Source organism: Onychostoma macrolepis, chromosome 06, assembly GCF_012432095.1.
Source record: "Onychostoma macrolepis isolate SWU-2019 chromosome 06, ASM1243209v1, whole genome shotgun sequence".
Lineage (NCBI taxonomy): Eukaryota > Metazoa > Chordata > Actinopteri > Cypriniformes > Cyprinidae > Onychostoma > Onychostoma macrolepis.
This window is the reverse complement of record NC_081160.1, coordinates 29,039,617-29,065,768: the sequence shown is the minus strand read 5'-3', so window position 1 is coordinate 29,065,768 and position 26,152 is coordinate 29,039,617. Positions and strand designations below refer to the sequence as shown.

At 36.7% G+C, this 26,152-nt stretch overlaps 1 protein-coding gene across 15 annotated transcripts in view; it reads left to right on the top strand.

Annotated features, from left to right (window-relative positions):
- Positions 1–26,152, top strand: part of ptprt (protein tyrosine phosphatase receptor type T) — a 259,836-nt gene that overhangs the window by 89,126 nt on the left and 144,558 nt on the right. For all 15 annotated transcript variants that reach the window (XM_058778885.1, XM_058778893.1, XM_058778891.1 and 12 more), the window contains 4 exons: positions 2,192–2,463; positions 5,911–5,992; positions 7,561–7,676; positions 8,718–8,892. In XM_058778885.1, the coding sequence (XP_058634868.1) occupies positions 2,192–2,463; positions 5,911–5,992; positions 7,561–7,676; positions 8,718–8,892 (645 nt within the window). The remainder of the gene's footprint in view (positions 1–2,191; positions 2,464–5,910; positions 5,993–7,560; positions 7,677–8,717; positions 8,893–26,152) is intronic.

The window sequence follows — 26,152 nt, the reverse complement described above, 5'->3', positions numbered from 1 at the left end:
GCATGACTAGGGTGCATCACTTCATCCGCCTCTCTTCTTACCCTGATGCGCCCATCACTCTGGAACAGGGTAAATCTGGACTCATCAGACCACATGACCTTCTTCCATTACTCCAGAGTCCAATCTTTATGCTCCCTAGCAATTTGAAGAATTTTTTTTTAGCCTCACTGATAAGTGGTTTTCTTAAGGCTACACAGCTGTTTAGTCCCAATCCCTTGAGTTCCCTTCACATTGTGCGTGTGGAAAAGCTCTTACTTTCACTATTAAACATAGCCCTGAGTTCTACTGTTGTTTTTTTACGATTTGATTTCACCAAACGTTTAAGTGATTGCCGATCACGATCATTCAAGATTTTTTTTCCTACCACATTCCTTCCTCGAAGATGATGGTTCCCCACTATCCTTCCAGTTTTTAATAATGCGCTGGACAGTTCTTAACCCAATTTTAGTAGTTTCAGCAATCACCTTAGATGCTTTCTTTGCTTGATGCATGCCAATAATTTGACCCTTCTGAAACAGATTAACGTCTTTTCCACGACCACAGGATGTGTCTTCCGACATGGTTGTTTAAGAAATGAGAAGCTACTCACTGCATCAGTTAGGGTTAAATAACTTGATGCCGGCAGAAACATAATCATCCATGCAGTAATTATCCAATGGGGAGGCTCTTACCTATTTGCTTCCTTAAATCCAGGTGTTGACTTTTTTTTTTTAGCATGTTTATTTTAATGTACTATTTATTTAAAACAAATTTATGAGTTGATTCAGTAAACAATTTGTGCGTCTGAATCAGTTTTGTCTGAATCAGTCAGTCTTCAGTCTTTTTGAATGATTATTTAAAAGACTGGCCCCAAGAATCAATAAGAAACACTTGTTCACTTGTGGCTTTGTTGCAGCTGCTACATTTCCAGTTGAATGTGGTGAATTGTTCTATTCTGTTCTATTCTGTTGTACTGCAGACTACTTCAAAATCAAGACATCCTCGTTTATAACCATTGCTATGTGGAAATATTCTGTTCTGGAACATATTTTTATATGATATATTTTTTTATTTGGAAAATTGATTATTTTTCATATTCATTTCAACATACTACATTTATCTAATTTGTCTTTTTCAAGAGGGACATCATTAAAAGGAAATGATAACTTGTAGTTGACTGATTGATGTTGAATGAGTGAAAGTGATAAACAGAATTCTATTCTATACATCCTCATCTATGAACATTACTGTGAGTAAATATTCTATTGTTGATTGGGCTAACACTTTATTATTATATATTAGGGCTGTCAACGTTAACGCGTTAATGCATGCGAGTAATCTTAAAATTTTAATGCGTTAATATTTGTTTTAACGCAAATTAATTGTTTGATGAGGTTTGACCCCAACTTCTTGCTATCGTCGCAGTGCGGAAGGTTATCTATCATTGTGTGATAAGGGTGTTGCCAGGGTCGCGGTTTTCCCGCACAATTGGGCTATTTTGAATATACAGTCTATGACTTTACCAATCGACAATTGGCTCTTTCATTTAGAAGGCGGGACTATCCCGCCATATTGCGCATTGCACTTTCTCCCATTCATAAGTGTAGGAGTGAACTGTCTTTGTATTTCTATAGTCTTTGCTCTAATGCAGCTGCAGGACAGGTCCAATTCTTCTTCATAATGCATTTTGTCATAATACTTCACGTAAGGTCGCAAGAAAATGTTTTGTTTATTTAGAAATACTTTTGATAATAGTTGGGTAAATGTATACTGGGATTGAAGCGATGTGGCTTGGTAAACGTTTTATTGCCAGTATAAAGGCTGATAATGGCTGAATAAAAAGAATAATAAGGATTATGTCTCATACCTGTCCGAGGTGTGAAAGGTTCTGTTTCCTTTGTCATGCATTTCTTTATTTCAACACATTTACAGGTAAATGCTAGTATTTGAAATTTGCGATTAATCGTGATTAATCACAGTCCATGACGTGATTAAATTTTTTAATCGATTGAAGAAATATATATATTTATTTTATTTATTTTTTTTTAATGAAAGCAACCCATATTATAATATTTCAGTATGTCTATTCTATTTTTTTTTTTTACTATACCAATTTCCGTATGTTGTATTACTTCCGATTCCTTCTAATAAAGTGTAGTTAAGTCTCCAGTTGATTGATTGACCTATTGTAAATGATGTTTTCCTCTTCTAGGTTCCTTCATGATGGTGAATGCTTCAGGTCGTGCATCAGGTCAGAAGGCACACCTGCTTCTGCCCACGCTGAAAGAGAACGACACCCACTGCATAGACTTTCACTACTCCTTGTCCAGCCGGGATGGGACAAGTCCTGGAACCCTCAATGTCTATATAAAAGTGGACGGTGGACCGCAGGGGAATCCCATCTGGAATGCCTCAGCACCCGTCACGGAAGGCTGGGTGAAAGCTGAACTCGCCATCAGCACCTTTTGGCCCAACTCCTACCAGGTAAGCATGATGATAACAATGCCAGAGTCATGGGTTTCAATTCAGAGAATCTGCATACTGTAAGAAAATATTCTGGTTTAAAAAAAAAAAAAAATGCATTAACAGTTATGCACTTACAATGGAAGTCTATGGAGTAAACGGTCTATGATCATTTAGGTTGTTTTTAGCAGGATGAGCCACATAGCAAACAAACTAATAGAAGCTAAAAGAACTGCAGCCAAAAGAAGTACTGAAAATGTTGTCCCCTTGGCCACTGAAATCGACTGAAGTTTATTTTATGCCATATATTTGTGGTGAATGGCACCAATTGAACTGCAGAGAGGGGCAGTAGATTGCTCTCTACTCCAATTACCACTGCAATCACTGTCCCCTAATCTCACCCACAAATGGCCCTGGTGAATAAGCTTTTAGCTGTTAATTTTAGATCTGTCTTTTTTTACCTCTAACTCTCACCCCCTCCTTCTTTTTCTCTTCTGATTCTTTACACCCAGATCTCTCTCTATCTCTCTCTGCCTCTTACGCTCCTCTTCATTCTGTCTATAGATTCACCGGTCAATCTGTGCAGTGAAATACCCTCATAAGATTAGCCGTGTAATTGAATTAACTAATGAGAAGAGCAAATATTTAGAATGTGCTGGGAATACTCAAATTCTCTTGGCAAACAGCAGACCAATATTTGCTAAAGGCAATATTTGCTTAGGGCATCTATTTGACCAGCAGGCAATATCAAAGCTTTTGCGTGTATGCGAGTGTGTGTGTGTGTGTGTATTTGTACATGAGGTTAATGTCACAAAAACATGTGCAAGTATTATTATTATTATTATTTTGTATTGTGGTATTTATTGCATATTATAAATTATAATTATAGTAATTTAGATTGTTGCAATTCCTTTTAAAATGTAAGATTCTTTTTTAAAAATATAATAAGATTGTATTACTTATTATACAATATTACAATTATATTTCTTTTTTGGGGGGGTTTATTTTGATTTTGAATTAAGACCCTGACATATTTTCGAGATTCACACTCTCTGCGTGCTTGTTCCCAGTTTGTGTTCACAGGACGCCATTTAAAGTTTTTAAAAGCATTCACTTCTCTTGCTGAGTTGAACTTAATAAATTACCGGGTAAATATCGAGAACTAATCTCCTAGAAAATCAGTCCGTGGGATCATAAACTTGCCATAGTAAAAAATATCCCACTGTGAGTTTGATTAGAGCAACAAATTTGCCAGATAAGTGGCCAATTTTGCCAAAACGAATCTCTGGGTTAATTTACTTGTTTCCTGCCGTGATACATTTTAAATCGTAGGGTGCCACTTTCAACGTGACCGTGTTTAAAGGGTAAAGATTTATGATATGCAAGGAAAAAAGGCAAATCTGTCTCCTTTTGAACATATGACGGTACGTTTTTAAAAGCAGTTATTTTTCCCATGTCCTGACAGTTTTAGACATCATTTGAGTCAGCCATAATGTTGTGAATAAATGATGAATACAGCAATGTCCTTGAGTAGGGGAAAGGATGATAAAATGACGATGTAACGGGTTTGCTAATTCAAAATAGAAAATACCGTCATTGGTTGCTCAACCTCATGTTGTTCCAAACCTGCGTAACTTTCTTGTGGCAGGATATTCGAACGGCTCTTTTCTAGGATTGAGAATTGATCTAAACAACAACACTGTGCCAAAGCCACTGAAAGCAGTTTCCACAACATTTCTGATCCGAAACGTGACATTCTCTGGTTGTGGTTTGTGCAAACACACACCTTAAGTCTCTACAGTCTCACCCTGAATAACATGGTGAGAATTGAATCTGTTCGAGTAGATTGAGTCTCTTGACTGGTCACAGTGAGGCCTTTTTGGGAAGCCAGGGACTCAAGTGCATCCTGTGTCCAAGTTTTGGCATTCTACTTCCAGTCCTTGGCAGCTTTATGAGAGAGGGCATTGTTCAGACCACACATGTCCTCACCACATGGCATGTACAGTATGCCATGCAAACCATGCCAGTCCCATATGTGTGTGCTCGCATTTGTGTTTACAAAGTTTCAGTGCAGATTATCAGATTATCATGTCTTGCTTGAAATGTTTTCTTGTGCTATCTCTCTTTAAAATTAATGCAAGATGCATTGACATTCAAACATTTTTAATGACTCGTTTCCACCGAGCGGTACGGGTCAGTACAGTACAGTACAGTACGATCCGGGATGGAACACCCTGATCTAGCTTGCATTTCTACCGCCAACAGTACCCTTACTTGATACGCATGGTGTATGCCTGAAAGTTGCGAACGACGATAAAGCGCGACAATAAGCACAACTCTGCCTCTTTTTGTTAAATGTCAGTCTTAATGAACAATAATAGCCATTATAAAAGTATAAGTACAAAGTATAAGAGGCTTATATAAGGACAAAATAAAGACGAAAGCAAACAATTCAGTCAAACATATGCTACAAACTCAGCGCAGTACTACGGTGAAGTTCAAAATAAATATATAAAGTTAAACATAACTTTGTGCTCAGCAAAAACGATATGACCATGAACAAATAATAGATTCATGAGACCACGAATGCCTGTTAAATATACCCAAAATGAATGGGATCTCATGTTTAATCACTACAGAGACATCAGAGCCAGCGGCAAATGTCGGAAGGACTAGCCGAGCTAAGGCTGCTCTAGGCGGATACATGAGCACTGAGTGCCTAGTGATCGCCGATCGTCCGAAATTGGCATAGAAAATTTATAAACCACAGATTTGAGTATTAAACAACTACATTCATGCCTGAAAAACTCTTAAAACTACATTTCATGACACAATAACAGTAATATTTTGAGAATTATGCGGGTTTTTGGACAATGACGTTTCACCTAGTCCACAAGAACAGACAAGAACGCATATTGAGAAACGGCTATTGTCTGTGTAAAAATATAAAATTATAAAATACACTGTTATATTTTTTTTGTGTTTGCACACCATGTAAATAAGCCCAACACTCACGGACAGCAGAGCGGAACGAGTGAAGGAGAAGCTTTATGCTCTTGTATCATGCAAAAGTGACGATTCTAGTCATCCAATCAGCATTCTGTAGTGAATTTAGCTCCACCCTTTTGGTACCCTTTGCTGTGCTAGGTACCCAACGGAAGGGTACCAAAAAAGTGGTACGGTACGGTTCGCTATTTTGGTACCATTCACAACTTCTGACAATGGAAACGGACATAATTGCATACTGTACCGTACCGTACTGAACCGTACCGCTCGGTGGAAACGAGCCATAAGTGTGCCACGAGTGTTTGGGGCCACTGTAGGTGGTTTTACAGTTAAAGATCTCTCCTGTTGACTTACCAATTTGAATATTTTCATGCTTGAAATAAATTCACCATCTCAGTTCAGACTTTAACAAGCTGACTTGATTTAAACACTTGATTTCCTCTCCCCTCTTCTCTCATTTAGGTTATTTTTGAGGCAGTATCTGTACAAGGGCATCCGGGGTTCATCGCAGTGGATGAGATGCACGTTTTGGCCCACCCTTGTCGTGAGTACACACACACACAGTGCCTGCTTACTTTCACAGTCTTGGCTACGCTGTAGGAGTTCAGTCTGTCAACTACTATGAAAAGCACTTCATGTGGATCGAGGGTTGAACAGAGATGGAAAAGGCCAGCAAACAAGCAGGTCTGTGCTGAGGATGAGAGAGAGGGAGACAGATTGCAGAGCTGAGTGCTCAGACTTCAGGCCCACATCATTCTTGTTGTGACGGGAGAACTTTAGCCTTTGACTTCCATTGTCCAGGATATCTCTGTGTCACTAATGTAAAGCCAGCAGTGCCAATTAAGAAACGAGGTTAATTCATATTTTAGAAGTGATAATGACCCCTGGACTTATTGTGCATGATTAATCATTGCATGTCATTCCAAAAAAGTTTGACTTCATAGGCATTTTATTAATGTTCAAAATCCTTATCAAATAGAATTATGTTTGGTTACAGATGTAAAATAAGTTTCGAATGACAGATCACATAAAAAAAAGTGACTGTGTTCACTCAAAAGACTTTTAAGACATTAAAAGACATTTATGAATAATGAATAATAAGACATTTCCGGTGTGAGTGTGACTAATATTTTTTTTCTTATTTTTTTCCTTAATTTAATCATTGCAGACACTTTTATTCAAAGAAAAGTCATCTTAACAGTTGGCATTGATTATCTTTGCATAATGCATAGTTTTACATTCAGTGTTTGAAAAACAGTAAATAGTGTATATTGCACATATGTGGTAAACTAGTATTCCATTTCACACAACCAGAATTTTAAATAAAAATGTAATAAGAACTGAGTTGAAGAAACACAAGCATAGATCTTATCTTGATTTTTTTTTTAAAAATTTTAATTTGCTATAATATATGTGGGTAATTTTAAGATTCCGTCATTAAATCTGAGAGCGTTCCACATTATAGCAGAGAAACTAAAAAAAAGAAAGAAAAGAAATCTATATTCTCAGTGACTTTAATTGAAAAAGATTGATATTGCTTTAGTGCAGAAATGCATGCACAGATAATGAAGCTGGCAGAGAGAGTGGGTGGAGACTGCTGTACTGAGACACAAGAATTCAGCTAGTGCACGAGTTACCCTTCTGACAAATGCACCTGTACATGCACATGTAAATTGAATACAAATGGGATCTCCATTTAATTTCTAGTTTTCAGATGGTGATTCTAAAAGTACAAACAGAAAAACAGACAGAAATGTTCCATGTTCACCATCTCAAAACAAATATGCAAGAGCTGAAAGGAGCATTTGGACACTTGTGGAACACTTACAAAATCAGAATGTCATTTCATTAGATACAATAAATGACACTTGTTTTGATATTTTGCAAGGACGTTAGCACAAGTACACTTCATTAGCAAAAAAATTCTCAAAAATATATTCACAAAAACATGTTCATAGCTAAAGCTGCACCTTTTTAAATGTGGAAACACTTTTGGGCCACTGTATAGTTGACCACCAGTGTCTTTGGAGCATGTGCTTTATTTGATTTGCATGGATGTTGTAAGATTTTTGTGTTTTGAAGGTATATGTGTGTATGTGTGTTTTTTGGTAGGCAAGACACCACATTTTCTGCGGCTGCAGAATGTCGAGGTGAACGTGGGACAGAATGCCACCTTCCAGTGTATTGCTGGAGGCAAATGGTCACAACATGACAAACTCTGGCTACAGGTGAGTCATGCACACGACCTCACACATATGCATTCACATATAATCTCACATAAAGGGACTGCAACGTAAATTTTTTATGATCATTATGTTTTGTGTGTGCTATTTCTTATTTTGTTAAACTATGTGCTGCCTCCTTTGGCCAGGAGCTGCTTGCAAAAGGGATTTTAAATCTCAAGAGTATTTTTTATTTTTTTTAATCCTGGTTAAATGAAACTAAAATACCTATAGAAACATTCAGTGACATATTAAACCTGGTTTGATTATGCACTGAAAAAAAAAATACTTTGGACCCATTTTGTTACAGCAAAAATGTACTCGCGTTATATTTATGGTTTGGTTTAAACCTTATTTCTTTTCTCAAAGACAAAAACAATCACACAAAGATTATTTATTATAAAAACCTTTTTGTTTAGACATGATCCAAAATGTAACTTAATGTAAGCTAAAATATATATATGTGTTTAATTTAGGTTACTTACAGCAAATAAAGACAACTTTGAAAAACCTTAATTTTTAAAATAAGCATTATATTTAACTGAATAACTGAACTAAAAAAGTTTAAACCAGAAGCCAAGCTTTTCAGTTAGACCAATATAAGATTTTAAATAAATGACAGTCGTTTAGTTTTTTTCAGTGTACATGCTCAAAATGTTGATTTTATCCCTGAGCATCTCTATTATGTATGTGCGTGTAACGTTCACTTCATTTGCATTGGGAGGTTTTGAACCTTGGTCCCGAGACACATCGCTTGAGGAAACTTAATAACTTGTTGGAGATTTTTGTCAGCAGGATTTCTAAGCCAGTGTCTATGTCCATGAAGTCTTGGATAAAATTACCTTTTCCCTTGGCTGGAGACTATAAGCCTCCATCTATCCTGTGCTACAGCTTTGAGACATGAAGACAATACACCAGTTCTTATTGTGCACAGTGTGTTTTAAGAGCTTGTGCCTCTGTCTTGATGTAGCACTATGGTCCACCTTGTAAAACATATTATGTGTGCTTATTGTCGCTTGCAAGAATGATTATTTTTCTGTTTTTCAGCAATGGAATGGTAAAGACACATCTCTCATGGTGACCCGAGTGGTGAACCATCGGCGCTTCTCCGCCACCGTTAGCGTAACGGACACGTCACAGCGCAGCACCAGCCGTTACCGCTGCGTCATTCGTTCAGATGGAGGATCTGGAGTGTCCAACTACGCTGAACTCAGCGTCAAAGGTGCGTATAGATACCTGAAAGCATCGATGCCACTGGTTTCAAATGAACTAAAATGTGAATGTTAATTTGTAATGATGATGCAATTGCTTTTGTCCCTGTACATATGATATGTGATGAGTTCTTCAGTAGTCAAAAACTATTGTCATCAGTCTGACTAGGGATGCTCTGATCAGGATTTTTGCAGCCGATACAGAGTACCGATTTCTTGTCATGGTGATCGGCCGATGCCGATTCTGATGCTTCAAGCTTTATATAACATATGTAATAATGTTATATACATAATCACAAAAATTATTCCTTATACAGTTAACATTTTAATATTCATTTAAAATAGTGTTTATGCATAACATATGCTATATCCTCTAGTATTTTTCATCTAAAGCCAAACACGCTTTATTCAACCGTGCCCTTTCTCTCTCTCTCTCCGGACGCGCGCCGGCGTCAAGTTTAAGAGCTGCGATGACGCGGTTATTCTAACAACAACAGAAACACGGTGAGCAGCAAAAAATTATAGATTACTTTCACTAAAACACAGCAGAAAACAACAATGCTGCAAATATAGTTATTTTTCTTTCTTTCTATCTATATTTATCTATCTATAACCTATGACTCTGAGTATTCAAACCAGACGTTTAATCTGTAGGCTAAGAACATTTAAATATATAAATAAATATATATATATAATTGCTGTTAGATGGCTAGGTTGAAATTTAAACTTTGAAACTGTTATCTTTCATAAATAATTTATGTCCTCACACATCATGTACGTCCTCGCGCATTGATGTCATCAAATTGCGATCAGTTCGTGAGATCAGTCAAATGTATGAGTACCGATCGAGTCATAAAATGTGATTATCGGCCGATACCGATCTCCGGCCGATCGATCGGAGCATCCCTAAGTCTGACTGATACTTGGCAACATAAAGAGTTCATTCCAACCTATTCAATTCTATTGGATGATAGACAGTGTCTATGACAACAGCTAGCCTCCTCATGTTGATCAGCTAATCACAGCAAAGAAAAAGGAAGCGTTTTTTTGTTTGTTGGTTTGGGTTGTTTGGCTATATTTAAAACATACTGTTAAAGGTGCAAATGTAGTAGTAGTAGTAATACTAATAATTTTATATTAATAATGTTATATTTATTTTTATGTTAATATTAAATTAAAATTAAATGTTTTATAGTAACATTTGCACTTTTAACAGTGTTTGAATATAACCAAACAATTCTTCTTCTTAATAATAATAATTATAATATTAATTGTGTGCCATTGTTAAACATTATATATTTAGAAAATATTCTGATTACTAGAATTTAAATCAGTTAAGTTCAATAAAATTTTAAGTAGAATCAGAGTTGTTTTGATTTAGTGTAGTTTGATTTAGATTTGTTCATTGCACTTCTTAACCATTTTATTTCATCTACTTTATTTTGAAAATTCAAGCAGAAATAGTGATTTTGTTCGAATGATTCAACCTTTTTTATCAATGTAAATTTTCCATTCTTATTGTCTACTGCCTGAATGCAGAAAGTTTACTTTGATTTTATGCAAATTGCCATAGCTCGCGTATCATAAATGTGGCCCAGTGTTCAAGGACATTGGCTTTCAAATGCTGGCGTGCACGTTGAGAGATGCTCGCTAAAACACAAAGCAAGCCCACAGCCCAAAATACAGCATTTGTAGCCCGCATCAGCCGTCAACAGCAGGATTCCTCCTGAATTGTTACCCACAGAGTGTTCATTATTTCAGCTAGCATTGCTAACGACTAGTGGAGAAGCCTTGATTCTCCTCTGTTTCTTAAGATAATGGGGTAGAGCCTCAGCTTTGCTACAGAGCCATTGTCCCACTTAAGCAGAAAAAAAAAAAACTGGTTTTCTGCAAGGCTTGTCAGCGCGTAGTCACTGGACTTGAAAGAAATGCTAGCATCTGTTTGGCTGTAGCTGTGCAGTGTGTGACTTAGCATGGCCAAAAACACCTTTTGTGATGCTCTTTACCCCTGATAAGATTGGTCTGGGATTCAAGCTTGTCTGCCCATATGGCACTTGGAAGTAAAACAGGAGAAATAACTAAAATCCAACAGTTTGTCAATGCTGCTTTTGGAACAAAGACATGATTAAATCCCTTAATCAATATAGAGACATCAGTAATTGTCCTTAGTCTTTATTAGAAGCTGCTATTCTTCATTTCAGATAGCAATAGATTAGGTAAAATGGCTTTTTACAAAGTAATAGAACATCTTTTGGCCAATAATTCAACATCACATTCACATTTATTTCTAGGTAGAGTGCATTTGTAGCTCTCGATCTGTTCAGTTTGAATTTAGGCTGATATGCAATATATCAATGTATTTTCAAAGTTTCAATGTCAAATTAGGTATATGTGAGTGCTAACAGTGTTAAATTAACATTTCGGCACTGTTAAGCATATTTAATCAATCTCATTTATTAGAAATATGCTAAAATTAGGCTATCCGTTCAATAATCTGTGAACCTAAACAGAGGATTTTGTATTTCTGTGAAGCCATGCATAAAAAGCCATCCATATGGTATTGTATGTATCAGTGTCTATTCAAATGTAAAAATGTATGAATATCTATGAATAATAATGAGAAGACTGTAAGAAATGATTTTTAAGGAAGACTGGACAATAATGTAATTGACTAATCATTTAAGGTGAAGTGTGTAATTGCTGTGCCACTAGTGGAATTGCAGAAGTAATTAATGTTTTCAAATAGATTTCCCAAACACTTCTTGCACCCCTTCTGCCATTGTTAGACCAAACTGATTGTCCCATCTAGCACCAGTGATTCAAAAAGATATGTATTTGACTTGCGTGCAGTTGTGCAGATTAAATTCTGAGTCAAAGAATCATTCGAACAGAACTGAATCTTTGACTCAGACAGTAAAAGTAAGTTTAAGGCCTGACAAACCTGCATTACAGTTGGAACCGCTCGAGTTCCCAGGTGTACCCAGCATGACGGTGGATCTAAAGCTTCTCTTTGCAGATGATTTAGCATTGCTGTCGCTGCTAGAGTGAGCACTGTGGGACAGTTTCAAGTCCTGTGTTTGCTCTGTAAGATCTGGTTGTCCCTGTATCTTTTGGGGGAAAAAGGAAAATATTAGAAACTTTAGAACCCCAAACTTCACAGACATCATTTGATTGTTTGATAGTTTGAATTTACTGTTCATAACTTAAATACGTGTGTTTTAGATTGCTTATGTGATGTGACTTTCATTATATGAATATATAGACATATATATGAATTTTTTTAAATTAATTAATAGTAAATTAATAATCATTTTATTCAGCCAAGATGCACCAATTTGATCAAAAGTGCCAGTAAATGCATTTATAATCCTACATAAAAATGCTGTTCTTTTGAACTTTCGATTCATCATTGAATCTTGAAAAACACTGTTTCACGGTTTCCACATAAATATTAAGCAGCACAACTGTTTTCAACATTGATAATAATCAGAAATGTTTCATCAGCATATTAGAATGATTTCTGAAGGATCATGTGACACTGAAGACTGAAGTAATGATGCTGAAAATTCAGCTTTGCATCACAGGAATAAATTATATTGTAAAATATATTCAAATAGAAAACATTTTAAATTAATATAATGTTAGACAATATTGCTGTTTTTACTGCATTTTAACCAAAGATGTGAAGCCTTTGTGAGCAATACGACTCTTAATTCCAAAGGTTTGAATAGTAGTGTTTGATTCATTACATAACTAATGATATTAATTTCAAGTGCAAATGGATATATTCTCTTACCGTTGTCATCTTATGAAGCTATATTCACTAAGCACAGGAGAATCTACACTGCAAATAAGTTCATCATTATCCTGTGATGCAATGTGTAGCATGCAGGTACTCTATTGTCAAGGCTGTTATCTGTCATTTCAAGCAGTGATATATTCTATTCTGCTTGAATTCCAAATTTTATTAAATGCCACTAAAGTGTAAATTAACGGTCAGATCACATCTAGAGTTTCGGAGTAGCTAGACCAAACTAGTTCAAAGCTAAATATTTTCAAAATTGATGTATCCCCTTAATCATGATAAAATGGAGCAGTTAAATTGGCTTTTCACGAAATTTAAATACCCCTTTATTTATACCTAAAGTGTCTTTGTAGCACACAATTTTAAAGTTTTAATTTGAACCTACACGGAGGATTTTGTATTTCTTTGCAGTCATACATAAAAAAAAAAAAAAAAAAAAAAAGGATTTGTCTATTTGTTGATATTGTATGTATCCATAGTGTAAATGGTTTTGTTATACACAAGGCCAAACTTCAGTGTCTGAAACCCCATTAACCATGGTAAAATCATTCTAACTTCTCATGGTTTATTATGAAATGGTTGGAAAGATGGCCATGTTCAATTAAATAACTAAGATAGTTTTTAACAACAAACAGTTTTTCACCAGGTGTTATACAGTAGTTTATTTTAGCCTTTTAGTAAGTGAAATTTTAGATTGATTCAGAGTATAATGATCATCTGTGACTCATCTAATCAGATTTTCTTGTACAGTAATGACCCATCTTTGTAATATTAGTATGCATCTGATTAACATGCCAAATCTAGAAGTTAACAGAGGTGTCACATATAGTGGCAGCGTGATCGTGTTTCTCGAGCAGCGTGTTTGTGGCTGGCTCTGCCAGCGATCACTGCCATCTGGCTTTGCTGAGCATGTCCTGGGAGGGGTGGTGCACGCTGGGGCAATATCCCTCAGGCTGTGAGCGCCTCAGGTGCTCAAAGAGTCCAGTGTCATCCTGGGAATTCAGAGGTGTGTGGATGCGTCTGCGTACAGTGTGTGTGTGATTAGGGAAGTCAACAGAGGGGTGATGTATAACATCATTTCCCTGGGGAAATGAATAGAGTGGAAGGCAATATGCTGCACAGCACAGGCATGCTAAATGATATATGCATTAATTAATGCATGTGGTGCCAGGGATTCAGTCCAGGGGGAGGAGGTAGGGGCAGCGTGTATGGCATGAGTGGCATTGTTCCAGCCAGACACTGACAATTAATAAAGAGAACTTGCTGGGGGCGTAACTTTTAACAGGAGCTGAGCTGAAAAGGCCAAAAGTTTGACCTGTTATAACTGAAGAAATGCAGACTAAGTGGACCTGCAGAGACAATTATTTTCTTAATCAGTTTTTTGGCCTTAACATCCCTAATGCAAGATAAATTCACTGGAGAAGTAAAATTATGCTCAATTAAGTATATTCCTCATACCCCATTGGCAGTGTTTTTCTTGTTCTTACCTCGTTAGCAATTAATTTTTCTTGTTTTAAGCATAAATGCCATTAAATTTAGTTAAATTATTACTGTTGTTGTCTACTATTCAAAGGTTTGTAGTCGATTTTTAAATGTTCATGAAATAAGTCTCTTTTCGCTCACCAAGGCTGCATTTATTTGACCAACAACACAGTAAAGGTCTCTCCACACTGGCAGCGGTGTGAAAAAGCGAAACGAATGTCCGGCGAATTGAGTATTCACATCAATGGCAAAATGAATGCTCGCATCTTCAATTTGACGCCTACATGGTAGGTGGCGCTGACTGAACTACATCAAAGCTTATACTATACGATATAAATATATCAATTTTCTCCGTGATTCTTTGCCACAAAACATCTTTTTTGTCCTGGTTCTTGTAGTCGGTGTGACTTTTGAAAAAAAGTTCTCTATGTTCAGACACCAACGACAACATCTCAACATCCATATTCTTTGTATGTTGGTTGAAAGTCCCCTACTTTGGTGTTTTTACGCTCATGCTCAATACAGTCTTCTGAGCGCTTCTTTAGCGCCACCGCGTCGACCTTTTGGGTAACAGCAGTTGCTCTGGCCATGTGATGTAATGCTCAAATCTTATTGGACGGCCCGTGTTTTTGCTTTGCGAAACTGAAAAGATTTGACGGACTGGTTTGAAAAAAAAAAACAGTCACATTTTTTGGTGCGCGAATGTTCGCAGTCTATGTGGAAGCATCCATAGGAATCTGTTGTTTTATTCCAGCGCGTCATCGAACCCAATATTCGTTTCGCTTTTTTGCGCTTAGGCCTTAAAACAATAATATTATGAAATATTTTATAAATATATTTTAAATTGTAATTTATTCCTGTGATGCAAATCTGAATTTTCAGCATTACTCCAGTCTTCAGTGTCACATGATCCTTCATAAGTAATTCTAGTATGCTGATCTGCTCCTCAAGAAACATTTTTATAATTATCAATGTTGAAAACAGTTGTGCTGCTTAATATTTTTGTGGAAGCTTTGAATTTTTTCAGGATTTTTCAGCATTTTTGCTAACTTTTTAACTTTTCCTTGCTGAATTAAAATATAAATTTACTGATCCCAAACTTTTGAACTGTTCAGAAAATATCTGAATATATAAAATAAATTGAACAAATAGTTTTGGTTTTGTTTTAAGCATAAATCTCACTAAAGTAAAAGTTTTTCCTCCATTTTCCCACAAAATTGTCTTAACATTGCTCTTTTTAATGTACAGCAACATGTCGGTCAAGTTTCAAAAAAAGGGAAAAACCATAAAAGACTATATTAGGAATATTTTGGATGAGTTGTATAACCGGTTAAGCAACAGAAAGAAAAAGAGAACGTTGGGGTGTAAATACGAGTAAGCGTGCTCAGTTTTGGGCAGGTGCCTGAACTGTAAGTACTGGTCATTGCATTCTCTATCCCCCGTAAAGGTGTCAGCCACTGAATGTATGAGTGTGTTTGCAGGCTGAGGGAGCGCGGGGGAGTAACACACACCGAAAGAGATTAAAACGGTGAGTTTTATAAATGGGGTGCTCACAGATGGGTGCAGGGGTCATTAATAACCACCGGCTGATGGCATAGAGAGAGAGATAGAGAGAAAGACAGACAGAGGTGCTAGTAATTGTGATGTGAGGGTACCTTCCTGCTGGTGACCATGGAAAAAGTCCCATTATTTGGCATTTTCTTCTCATGTCTCTTTTATTTATGTTTGCTTTTGCTCTCTCGGGATTTCCTTTGTGAATATGTTTCCCCTATGCGTGCCTGTATCTCTTATTTTGATTGCTTTCTCAGCCACAGTAACATTTTATTGCTCACAGGTTGCTCTTTCATAGCTCAGGAGTTTTAATGAGTTCACAATTATGTTTTATTGCAGTACTTGGAAGGCAGTAGAGTAGATATTCCTCAAACAATCTGGTTAGTTTGTTCTAAACTCCTCACCTTAAGTGTAAAACTTCTGCAACTAATTGAGCCTGAATCGCTTGGCATTTTCACTACGTTTTTAAACTTCAGGGTTCTGCAAAGTGTTATAGGCCTATTTTGTTATAAAGATTGAAAATGAACACATTTGCACTGTCAAATGCAACTGACACTCATGATGTCATTGTGATGTTTGTCTACAGAATTGTTGTTGGTATTCTTTGATTTGCTTACTGAATTGTGATTGGCTTGACATTCTTGCTTAATGTTGAAGTTTTCCTTTAAATAGATCCAAAACCTGAAACCTAAGCTTACCTTAAAAAAACATAAACATTGTTACTTTACCTCCTTGCAAGCATTGTTTGTACTTTCAGGAAATACAAATGTAGTTTAATCACTTGTTTTCTTAGATGTTTCTTCTGAAATCAATTTAGATGAATATACACAAATTAGATGATCGTTGAAGTACAGTAAGACAGCAGAGCTATGAAGAATTGTAGTTCAGATCAATTTGTGATTATAGAATGTTATACAAATGTTCATACTGGGATCTCTTTTGACTTTTGATTGCAGAATTTGGTATCTTGGCCAATATGAACGCAGTTTGAGAAACATAGCAGATGATTACTGAGGTATTTTTTCTCTTAGGATGAAGAAGTAGACTTCTGAATTTGCTATCTATTTAATCTCTCTTAGTCTATGAGCAACAACTGAGATGTCTTTTGTGATTTATCTTTCCTGTGGGCAGCACTTTCCTGTCATTACTCTTCGTTTCTGTCTCAGACACATTTGGACGTACAATAATTTTCATCTGCCTGCATTATCATCTTTATTTCCTTTTTTCCTCTTCCTTTCCTGTTTTCTTTATCTCTACTTCAAGCCTATGTGGTGTCAAAGCTCCCCCGTTTTTCATATTTAATGTATGCTAATCTGTGTTAAGTAATATTCATTCTGACAGTCATTTCACTCTCTCATGTCCTCTCACAATCTCACCCTGATGCAATTTTAACCCAAAACCCTCTGTGCCTTATTAGCCCATTTATACACATTTGCATCATAGTGTCAGAGGGTGAGAGATGTGGGAGAAAGAAAACTTTTAGATTCATTGTAGAAGAAACCATTTGCACAGGTTATTAAAAAATCTATGGGTTAAATTAGGATTTTGGAGGTGGGAAAACCCATTCATTTCGGTTTGGATCTTGGTGGTTGACAAACAGCTTCCCTCAAAATAATTGACTTGATATATATCAGTCAAATGTTTGCAATAATTACAATTCTTTGATGTTTTTGAAAGAAAGAAGTCTCTTATGGTCACCAAGGCTGCATTTATTTGTTCAAAAATACGGTAAAATCTTTTTTTGCTGCTTAATATTTTTTTGTACAATATATGAATACACTATATATATAATTTTATTTATTTATTTTTTTTAAATTACTCACCCTAAACATTTAAATGGTAGTGTATTCATAGATTATATATAGCCACACGTGTTTGTATATATTTAGCTGCTATGGTCCTATTTTCATCATAGATTAAAATGAATACAATTACCATATATTTATAGAAATCTCTTATAGAAAAGCCTTACTGACTTCAGTATTCTCATATAAATATGAACTCTTCTTGAATCTTCACTATCTCTCAGTGAATCACAGGCCTGTGCACAGTAACCTCTCAGTGTGGCGGAGGCAGTGCGCTAGGTTAGTTAGCATGCAGGTCTTGGCGTCCCCATGGTTCACGAAACCCCTCTCTGCCTCTGACAAGACAGGAGGCCCCCAGAGGCCCTTCATCCACACCACACTCTCCCCACAGACTCACATCAGCAGAATAATAGCAAGGTCTGTGCGAATGACTGTGTCCAGTACGGCCTTATTGATATGCTGCTGGTCAGCGTTGGACCTTTCATGTGAGAGTGAATGAAAGAGAATAATATAGTGTTGATATAGCTAATGGATTCATAGAGAGAGGGATGGCTTCAGGTAGAGGCACTAATGACAGGTGACAGCTGTAATCTGGGACCGAACTCCAGGGTGTAATCTGGATCGATTCTCTGTAGTCTCTGTTTGGTATGATGTCCGTGTAGTTGATGAGGGGCATGTGGAGAATATAAACCTACTGTAAAAGAATGCAGTAGACTGCAGAATCTTCAGTTCTAAATTATGTATATTGTCTTTATAGCATAACAAAAAACTTTTATAAATAAGATGTATTTTTGATTTCCAGAACAAAAGCAGTTGTCATTTTATTTTATTTTGTTTTATAAAGCATAGTACAATCGTATGAACATGCCTGGATGATACTTTTTCAAGAGTTTTTTTCCCCCTTGAAAAATTAAGTTATAATGATTTTTAAGCTCTTTTGGGCCAAATCTGAACACAAAATTCCATTTGTTCTTTACAGATTTCATTTTTAATGTATTTTATTATATTTAATGTATGTTTTACCTGTAACAACCAAATATAAAACTCTATTGGAAATAATTGTGAGCTGCTGCTTTGTGACATTTACTGTTCAGATTTCCAGTCTATGGAGAAGGTTTTTATTTTATTTGTATTTATTTATTTTAAGTGAGATTCCATGTTACCTTAGAAGTCAGCTGTCTAAGTAGAAAGCTTCCTAGGTTTGTGGGTGGTTTCAGGATATTGGATGGAAATACAGTGAGTTTGCAACTTGTGCGTGTAGAGTTTCAACACGTACCTAAATGTCTGCCAACATCGCTGGTCTGTGCGTGTTTTTTGCAAGAGTTGTTTATGTGTGTGATGGTGATGCAGAAAGCACTGTGTTATCAACACACAGACAGAGAGAAGTATTAGTGAAGGATTTTGGAAGTCTGTGTGTGTGTCCGTAGACTGCCTGCGAGCGGCCTTCACTACAGAGATGGATTAGAGCTCAGTAATACTACAGCCCAGATAAGCAGGAGCCGAGGAGTTAGCACTTCAAACACTCGCAGCCACTTTATTTGTCTGTGTGAATATTTATTTATTTAGTTTGTATTCCGTAGCCTCTTGATGCACTGCTCTCCAAGTACCCGGCACTTCAAAGTATATGCCGCATATGTGCATTGAAATACATAGCTTTTTCACAGACTCCCCATCTCATAGGAATACAGTTGTTCAGTTTCCAAAACCTAGTCAGCTGCCTACCTAGACAGCATTATAAGGCACCGCAGGTGAGCTACTGACACAAAGACTGCAGAGAGAGTATAAGGAATGTGAGACAGACCACTTAAAGAAAAAAGGTAGAATCATAAGACACTGTATAGTGGCTATAGGAATGTAAGTTATGCCTTTCTGTTAAAAGAGCCATTTATGATTAATTTATGATACTATTGCTGTTAGATGTTATTGCTCAACTGAAATATTTATTAAAACAAAAAAAGTATAGCTGTATTTGTATGTATGTGTGTGTGTGTGTATATAATATATATTACCTAAGTAGAAAATAACCAAGAAGGCTACAGAGTGAACTGTCTTGTCTTAGTGGGGCTTCAAAAACTGTTGCAGGGTAGTTTAATTATGCAGCTTCTATAAGATACTTCAAATGTAGCATTATGCATATACATTGCAGAAAAATCAATCCATACCTTGTCGCGAACTCAGTGAAGAAATTAATTCAAGATTGTGTTTAAGTCTATAAAATGATGATGATGATTTTAAGCATACTTTAAGATATTAAGATATTATAAAAGTTAAAATCATAATAGTCTGTAAAGCTGCTTTGAAACCATTTGTATTCTGAAAATATATAAATAAACTTGATTAGCATCATGCTAATCAAAGTCTTTGCAGCAATTGTGAGTAGCTTTATTGTGTGCTTCACATAAGCAGCACTGTTTGTGTAGCAACTGAACATTTTTAGTTTGTTCCAAATTGGTCACATAGGCCCGAAACCTACACTATGCAAATGCATGATCATAAATGCCTATAGCTATCAAACACACAAGTTTGTGTTGTATTCTGTAGTGAACACTAATGTAAACTGCCATCTCTTACAGTCAGTTTTCTGTTACAGGGTCTTCATTTCTGATCTTATGAGGCTCCATTTAGGATGCCTATGTAGGCAGCATACAGTAAGGCAGCTCACTAGATTTTGGAACAGATATTTGTGCGTGTGTGTGTGTGCGTGTGTGTGTGTTTTACGTCTCACTGAGTCCAGAGATGTTTCTGGAGCAGAATTTTGAATTTTATGCACAGGTGTCCTCAGCATGCCGTCTTTGAACAGTGCCGGGTTTGTGAATTCAGTCTAGCGAAAGACGCCTCCTCCCTTATTTTCACTCTCTCCCTCTCTTGTCGTTCGTTCCCCGTGCATTGCTTTTATATGTCCAGACCTGAATGTACTTCTTCTGAAAGAGGATTTGAAGAGCATTCACTCCTCTCACGCTGTTCTCACTGCGCTTGTATGTTTACAGCGTTCCTCTGTATTTTGCTTGTTCCCTGCTCTTCTACAATGCTCAATATGGTGTTTTGATTAAAGCATCCTTTGAGGGCATCCAACAGAAACCTTTCTAACACCAATGCACAACTAAAAAAAAAATAGAAGGGAAATTAGTTTTTAAATGGAAGGAAGAAAAAAGCAGGAATTGTAGTTCCTCGCCCTGACAAAGAGAATCAAACCTCCAAAGAGATACTTCATCAAGGGATAAGGGTCAGGTCAAAGGCACAGACTGCATCTCTCCTGGCATCTCTCATCTGCTTCCCCTGAGCCATTCTTCCGAGGTTTGATCCAAACAATAAAGCGAATGAGCCGAAACAACTGTGTGAGTCACTCGGATCTGTTTCCCATGAGGCTGCAGGTATGGAGGATGTGTCTTTGTGGGTGCTGCTGTAATCTTGGTTTGCAGAGAGCTTGCTAGTTCTATGGAGAGCTTTGCAATTGTTCTGAAGTGCTTCTGTGATTTTTGGCACAATGTGATGCAATTGTTAAATGGAATGAAAATCTGAGGATGTTGCTCAATACATTTTTGTGATGTTATTAATACTCTGTGGTTGTGTAACATATATAAGACATTATTTTTCAATTATGCTAGCAAAATTCATCTGATTTGGAAGAGCTTTAAGTGAAACCAAGTTGAAGTTTAACGTTTGTAGAGCTGGAATATGAATATGCACAAGAAACATTCAATTGATCAAAAGTGACAGTAAAGACTCTTACATTATTACCAAAAATCCAATTAAATGCTGTTCTTCTGAACTGTATGCACATCAGTGCATCCTGAAAAAAGTATCAAGATTTCCACAAAAATATAAAGCAGCCCAACTGTAACACCTAAGACTGGAGTAATGGCTGCTAAAAATTCAGCTTTGCATCACAGAAATAAATATATATTTTTAAATATATTTAAATGGAAAATAGTTATTTAGAATTGCAATAATATTTCTCAATATTACTGTTCGTACTGTATTTTTGATCATATAAATGCAGCCTTGGTAAGAGAAACCCCAAACTTTTGAATGTTGTATGTAATGTGTGTGTGTGTATATATATATATATATATATATATATATATATATATATATATATATATTAGTGTAACGGTTCACAAAATTCACGGTTCGGTTCGATACGACACAGTGGTGTCACGGTTCGGTACGTTTTCAATACGGGGGGCGGGGCAATTGGTTATGTAGCAATGTTGGATTTCTGTTTTAAACCATGAAGTGAGCCAATGGATATCACACTAGCACACGTTTGCACACGTGCAAACTTTGCGCAAGATAATCTCAGTCAATTCACTATAAGCAGAAAGTGAAAGTAAAAACTGAATGACGGAGTAATGACGGAGTTTTTGGCATCTGATGCCTCTCAAATGGATTCTCTCAGAGACAAAGAGAGACGAATCTACTTCAACATGCTGATAATGGTATAGCTGTTTTCATTTATTTCCTTTATATTTCTCTTGTGACCCCCAAAAAAAAGAAACACATTTTGTGTTAAACAGGTTGTTAAGTCGGTGCTTAAAATAAAAGCTTTTTATTTCATTGATTTTTATTGATGGCTGCAGTGTTAATATTTTAATTATAGGACTATAATTCATTGTAGGTAGCCTGTAGCCTAATAGACCTGTTTTAAAAGACCTTTTTAAAAAACATTTTAATTGAGGAGTAAATATAGCCTAATCTTATCCTCGCAGCGCGTCAGTTATGCGTTAATTATTGCAGGGCAAATTAATTGTGCTTTTAATTTAATAATAAAAGTAACTTCATAATAATAATAGGCCTAATAAAAATAAGAATGTAACAGGCCTACATTAATTGGAAATGCCAAATCCTCTTAAGATTGGCAATAATTGATGTTTTTGACAATATCTCTGACTATCGTTGATACAAGATCATCGTCTTTCGACGCACCCCAACAAGGGGAGGTCGCGGGCAGACAGCACTTTACTTCATTTGAGCTGCGTTGTTGAGCGTAGTGGCACTGATATTTCACACACTTTAAGCATTTATTTTATTTTATTTTTATTTAAGTAATAGGATTAGTCCAACGAATCGTTCGGTTTGTAATGCATCATATATATATATAATTTCACAGCCAAAATAATATAGAATCATAAATACTCATTTATCATCCTGCAAGTGTGTACGCAAGCACAAATGTGTATGTATCAGTTTTTGCATCAATTGAATTGTGGATATTAAAAAACGCTGTGGTTCTAGATTAAATCTTTCTAAACTTTCTAATACTGTAGCCGTATTCTCTCTTTCTCGGTTTCTGTTGAATTGGTTGTTCCAACAGGCAAGAAACCAGATTGCAATTATTGTTGTTTCACAGCTACAAATTCCCATTTGACGGTGGAGCTCATCTTTCTCTCCTTCAGCTCTGCTATCAGACAAACCCGGTGGGCTTTGATCAGATAGCAGTGTGGGATTTCTGGAGATTTCTCGCAAATCCAGCTGGTTTTAAAACCTCCCTGCGGACACCAGGTGATAAAGGATAAAATTACAGGGGCGCTTGGCCACATGGACACACAAACACCTGCACAGGGACTCCAATCACCACATTGCTTCTAATATTCCTGAACGTATGGCAAAGTATCAGTGGAAATGGGAATGAACTTTGTGTATCAAGGGAATTTGATAAGAAAAGAGTATTTAGAATTGTGCTCTCTCACACACATGAACTTCTACACCTGAAATAATAAATAGTGTGTGCAGGAAACCTCTTATGTCTGGAGAAAATAGGTTTTCCCTGGAGTGAAAGGGACCCCTGGTGAACGGGTAATGCTCCTATTGTTATCTGTATCCATACTGTGCGGTTGTGTCTAGCCTGTCTGAGCCTAGCATATTTCCTTATTCATTCTCATTTCATCTCTTTGAGAGAATATACTGACATAAGAAATGGAGAACTTTAGAAGTAGCTGAGATGAGCTGAAGCCTTTGTGTCATTCATATATTTGTTTTTGTTCTGCCAGCATATTTATATACAAGCCCTCCCTCACTATATTCGAGCACTTGCAGTTATTAGTTGTGATACCACAATTTCTTATTTCTTTGTCAAGACTGTTGCGACATCCTAAGCAATATGTGATCTGAATTGGACTACAAAGTAATTAATAGACGTCAGATGTTTTAACATTCCTGTAATGAACATATATTGATCTCTCTAGTGACGTAGCCACAAACCACTGTGCTAATCAACAACCACATCGTCAAAGCTGGAAGCTCAAAATAGTTTGTAAATCATCCGGAGTACAATAACACTCAGCCAATCATCAACAAGCAATCACCAAGATTCAGCCAGTCATCAGCAGCATCCAAACCTCATTTCAATCCAGCTGCAATCATAAACGCTCAATCCAAAATCACTCCACTAATCGGAGGGTTTATCAACTGCAGGACCATAAATGCCCACGCCAGGACAATGTGCTGACATAAAGCCTGCTGAAAATGCATTAAACGATGGAAGTGTATTAATGGTTTGAACAAAGGCACTACTTCAAAATTGCAATTTAGATGTGATAGCTGCCTTGATGAACAACACGCTGGAGTCCATTCATATGATAAATAAGACATTATCCATAGGCAATATCTCATTTCACACTAAAGTGTTGATGATTTGTTTTGCAGTCATTATTAGTGGGGTTTACTATGGTAAATTATTGGTCTTGCTTATGGCTAGGGATTTAAACAAACCCCTATGCTTAAGTATTACACACATATTAGTTTCCTTAGCCAATAAAATGGGCAAGATATCCAATAGGCTTGCATTAAATGAGGGACTCATTTGAAAAAACAGAATATTATAGAGACTATAGGTGGACAGTATTTGCAGAAAATGTTTTTCCTTTTTCTTACCCTCCTATATTTCCTGTCTTTTTTCTGTGGTAATCTCTGTTTACTTTTTATTATTCCTCCTTACTTTCTGTTATCGTTTTTATGTTCTCCCACCTTCATTTTCATTTCAAGCACTAAACGCTCTTAAACTTCGGAGGTTGACGGGTCACGTCTAAACTCTCTTCTTCGAGCTAGAGCGTATCCTTTCTGGGCAGCTGAGGGAGTCAGTGGTTATCAGCTGTGGGTAAATGGGCTTTGGTAATCTGGCTTAGTTGATTACATGGCACAGTAGAGACAGCAGCCTCTCATTAGAGTGGGCCTGGGTGGCTCTTCCATGCTCTGATGAACCTTCATGCACCGCTACTCACCTCTAACCCTGGATTAGTGTCTGTCTGCACCCTCTCCTGCTGAGAGAGAGTGCCAAAAAGACGATTAGAAGATGGAAGGCGGGAACTGAGAAAGAAAGAAAGAAAGGATAAAATAAAGAAAATGATTCTGAATGTATCTTTTTACAGTTGGAACATAAAAAATTAATCGGGGAAACAATATTGTTTGAATGTAATATTTACATTTTATAAAGAAAGTGTTTGGGAAAAACACAAAAGTCATTGCTAATGTGTTCCGGATGGTTGCTAGGGTTCTTTTTCTTATTTACTTGAAATAAAGAATGAAATTGTGAGAAAGGAAGTATGGAAAGAAGGAAGGAAATGGGGAGGAAGGAAGTATGGAAAGATGGAAGGAAAGGGGGAGGAAGAAAGGATGGAAGGAAATGGGGAGGAATAAGGAAATGGAGAGAAAAAGAAGGAAGGAAATGGGGAGGAATGAAGGAAATGGAGAGAAAAAGAAGGAAGGAAGGAAATGGAAAGCAAGAAAGGAAATGGGTTGGAAGGAAGCAAATGGGGAGAAAGAATGGAAGGAAATGGGCTGAAAGAAGGAAGGAAATGGGAGAAAGGAAGGAAGAAATGAAGAAAGGAAGTATGGATGTAAGGTAGGGAGTAAGGGAGAAAGGAACAAAAAAGGATCTTGGTGAAAAAGAATGAAGGAAGAAAGGAAGAAAACAGGAGAAAATACAGAAATTAAGAAAAAGAAGGGGAAGGGAAGAAAAAGAGAGAGGAAGTAGGACATAAAAAAGGAGGGGAACGAGTTGAAGGTAGGAAAGTAGTAAAGAAGGAATCATGAGCGTAAGGATGGAAGGGAGTAAACAATGAAAGAAGGAAGCAAGCAAGAAAGAAAAAAAGAAATATTGTTTACCTTTCACAGGTTTGAGGCTAAATCTGAGGTGCTCAAAGGCAGTGAGACAAAGAAGGAAGAGACAGGCAGAGACAGGAAGTTAATGCAGTGCAAGCCGTAAGCTGTCTCCAGTGGATTTAATGTGAGTGGGTAGAAGCAATGGAGAGAGAGAGAGAGAGAGGGAGAGAGCTTAGCTAAGTGTTTAGGGAAAAGCTATGGCCCACCTTCTCAACTGGGATTCCAGGAAACGTTTCATTCCATTTATTCTAACAATTCTGCCGGCCAAGCAAGTCTGTCTGATATCCCTTAATGAGCTTCAAAGCTTCGGCCGCATGCTTCAATGTAATTCCAGCCTTCATTTTCCTCTCACCATTTTGCACTACAAAAGCAAATGTGAAATGATGGCTGAATGCAGTGTAATAGTGAAGCGAGATTACTTTCTACAGCCCTTAATTGCTCTTTCAACAACTTTTTTAAATTTGCTGAAAAATTATTGCCAGAAATGGCTGATGTATTTCAGTGTAGCCTCTTTTTTCATTTCTTTCT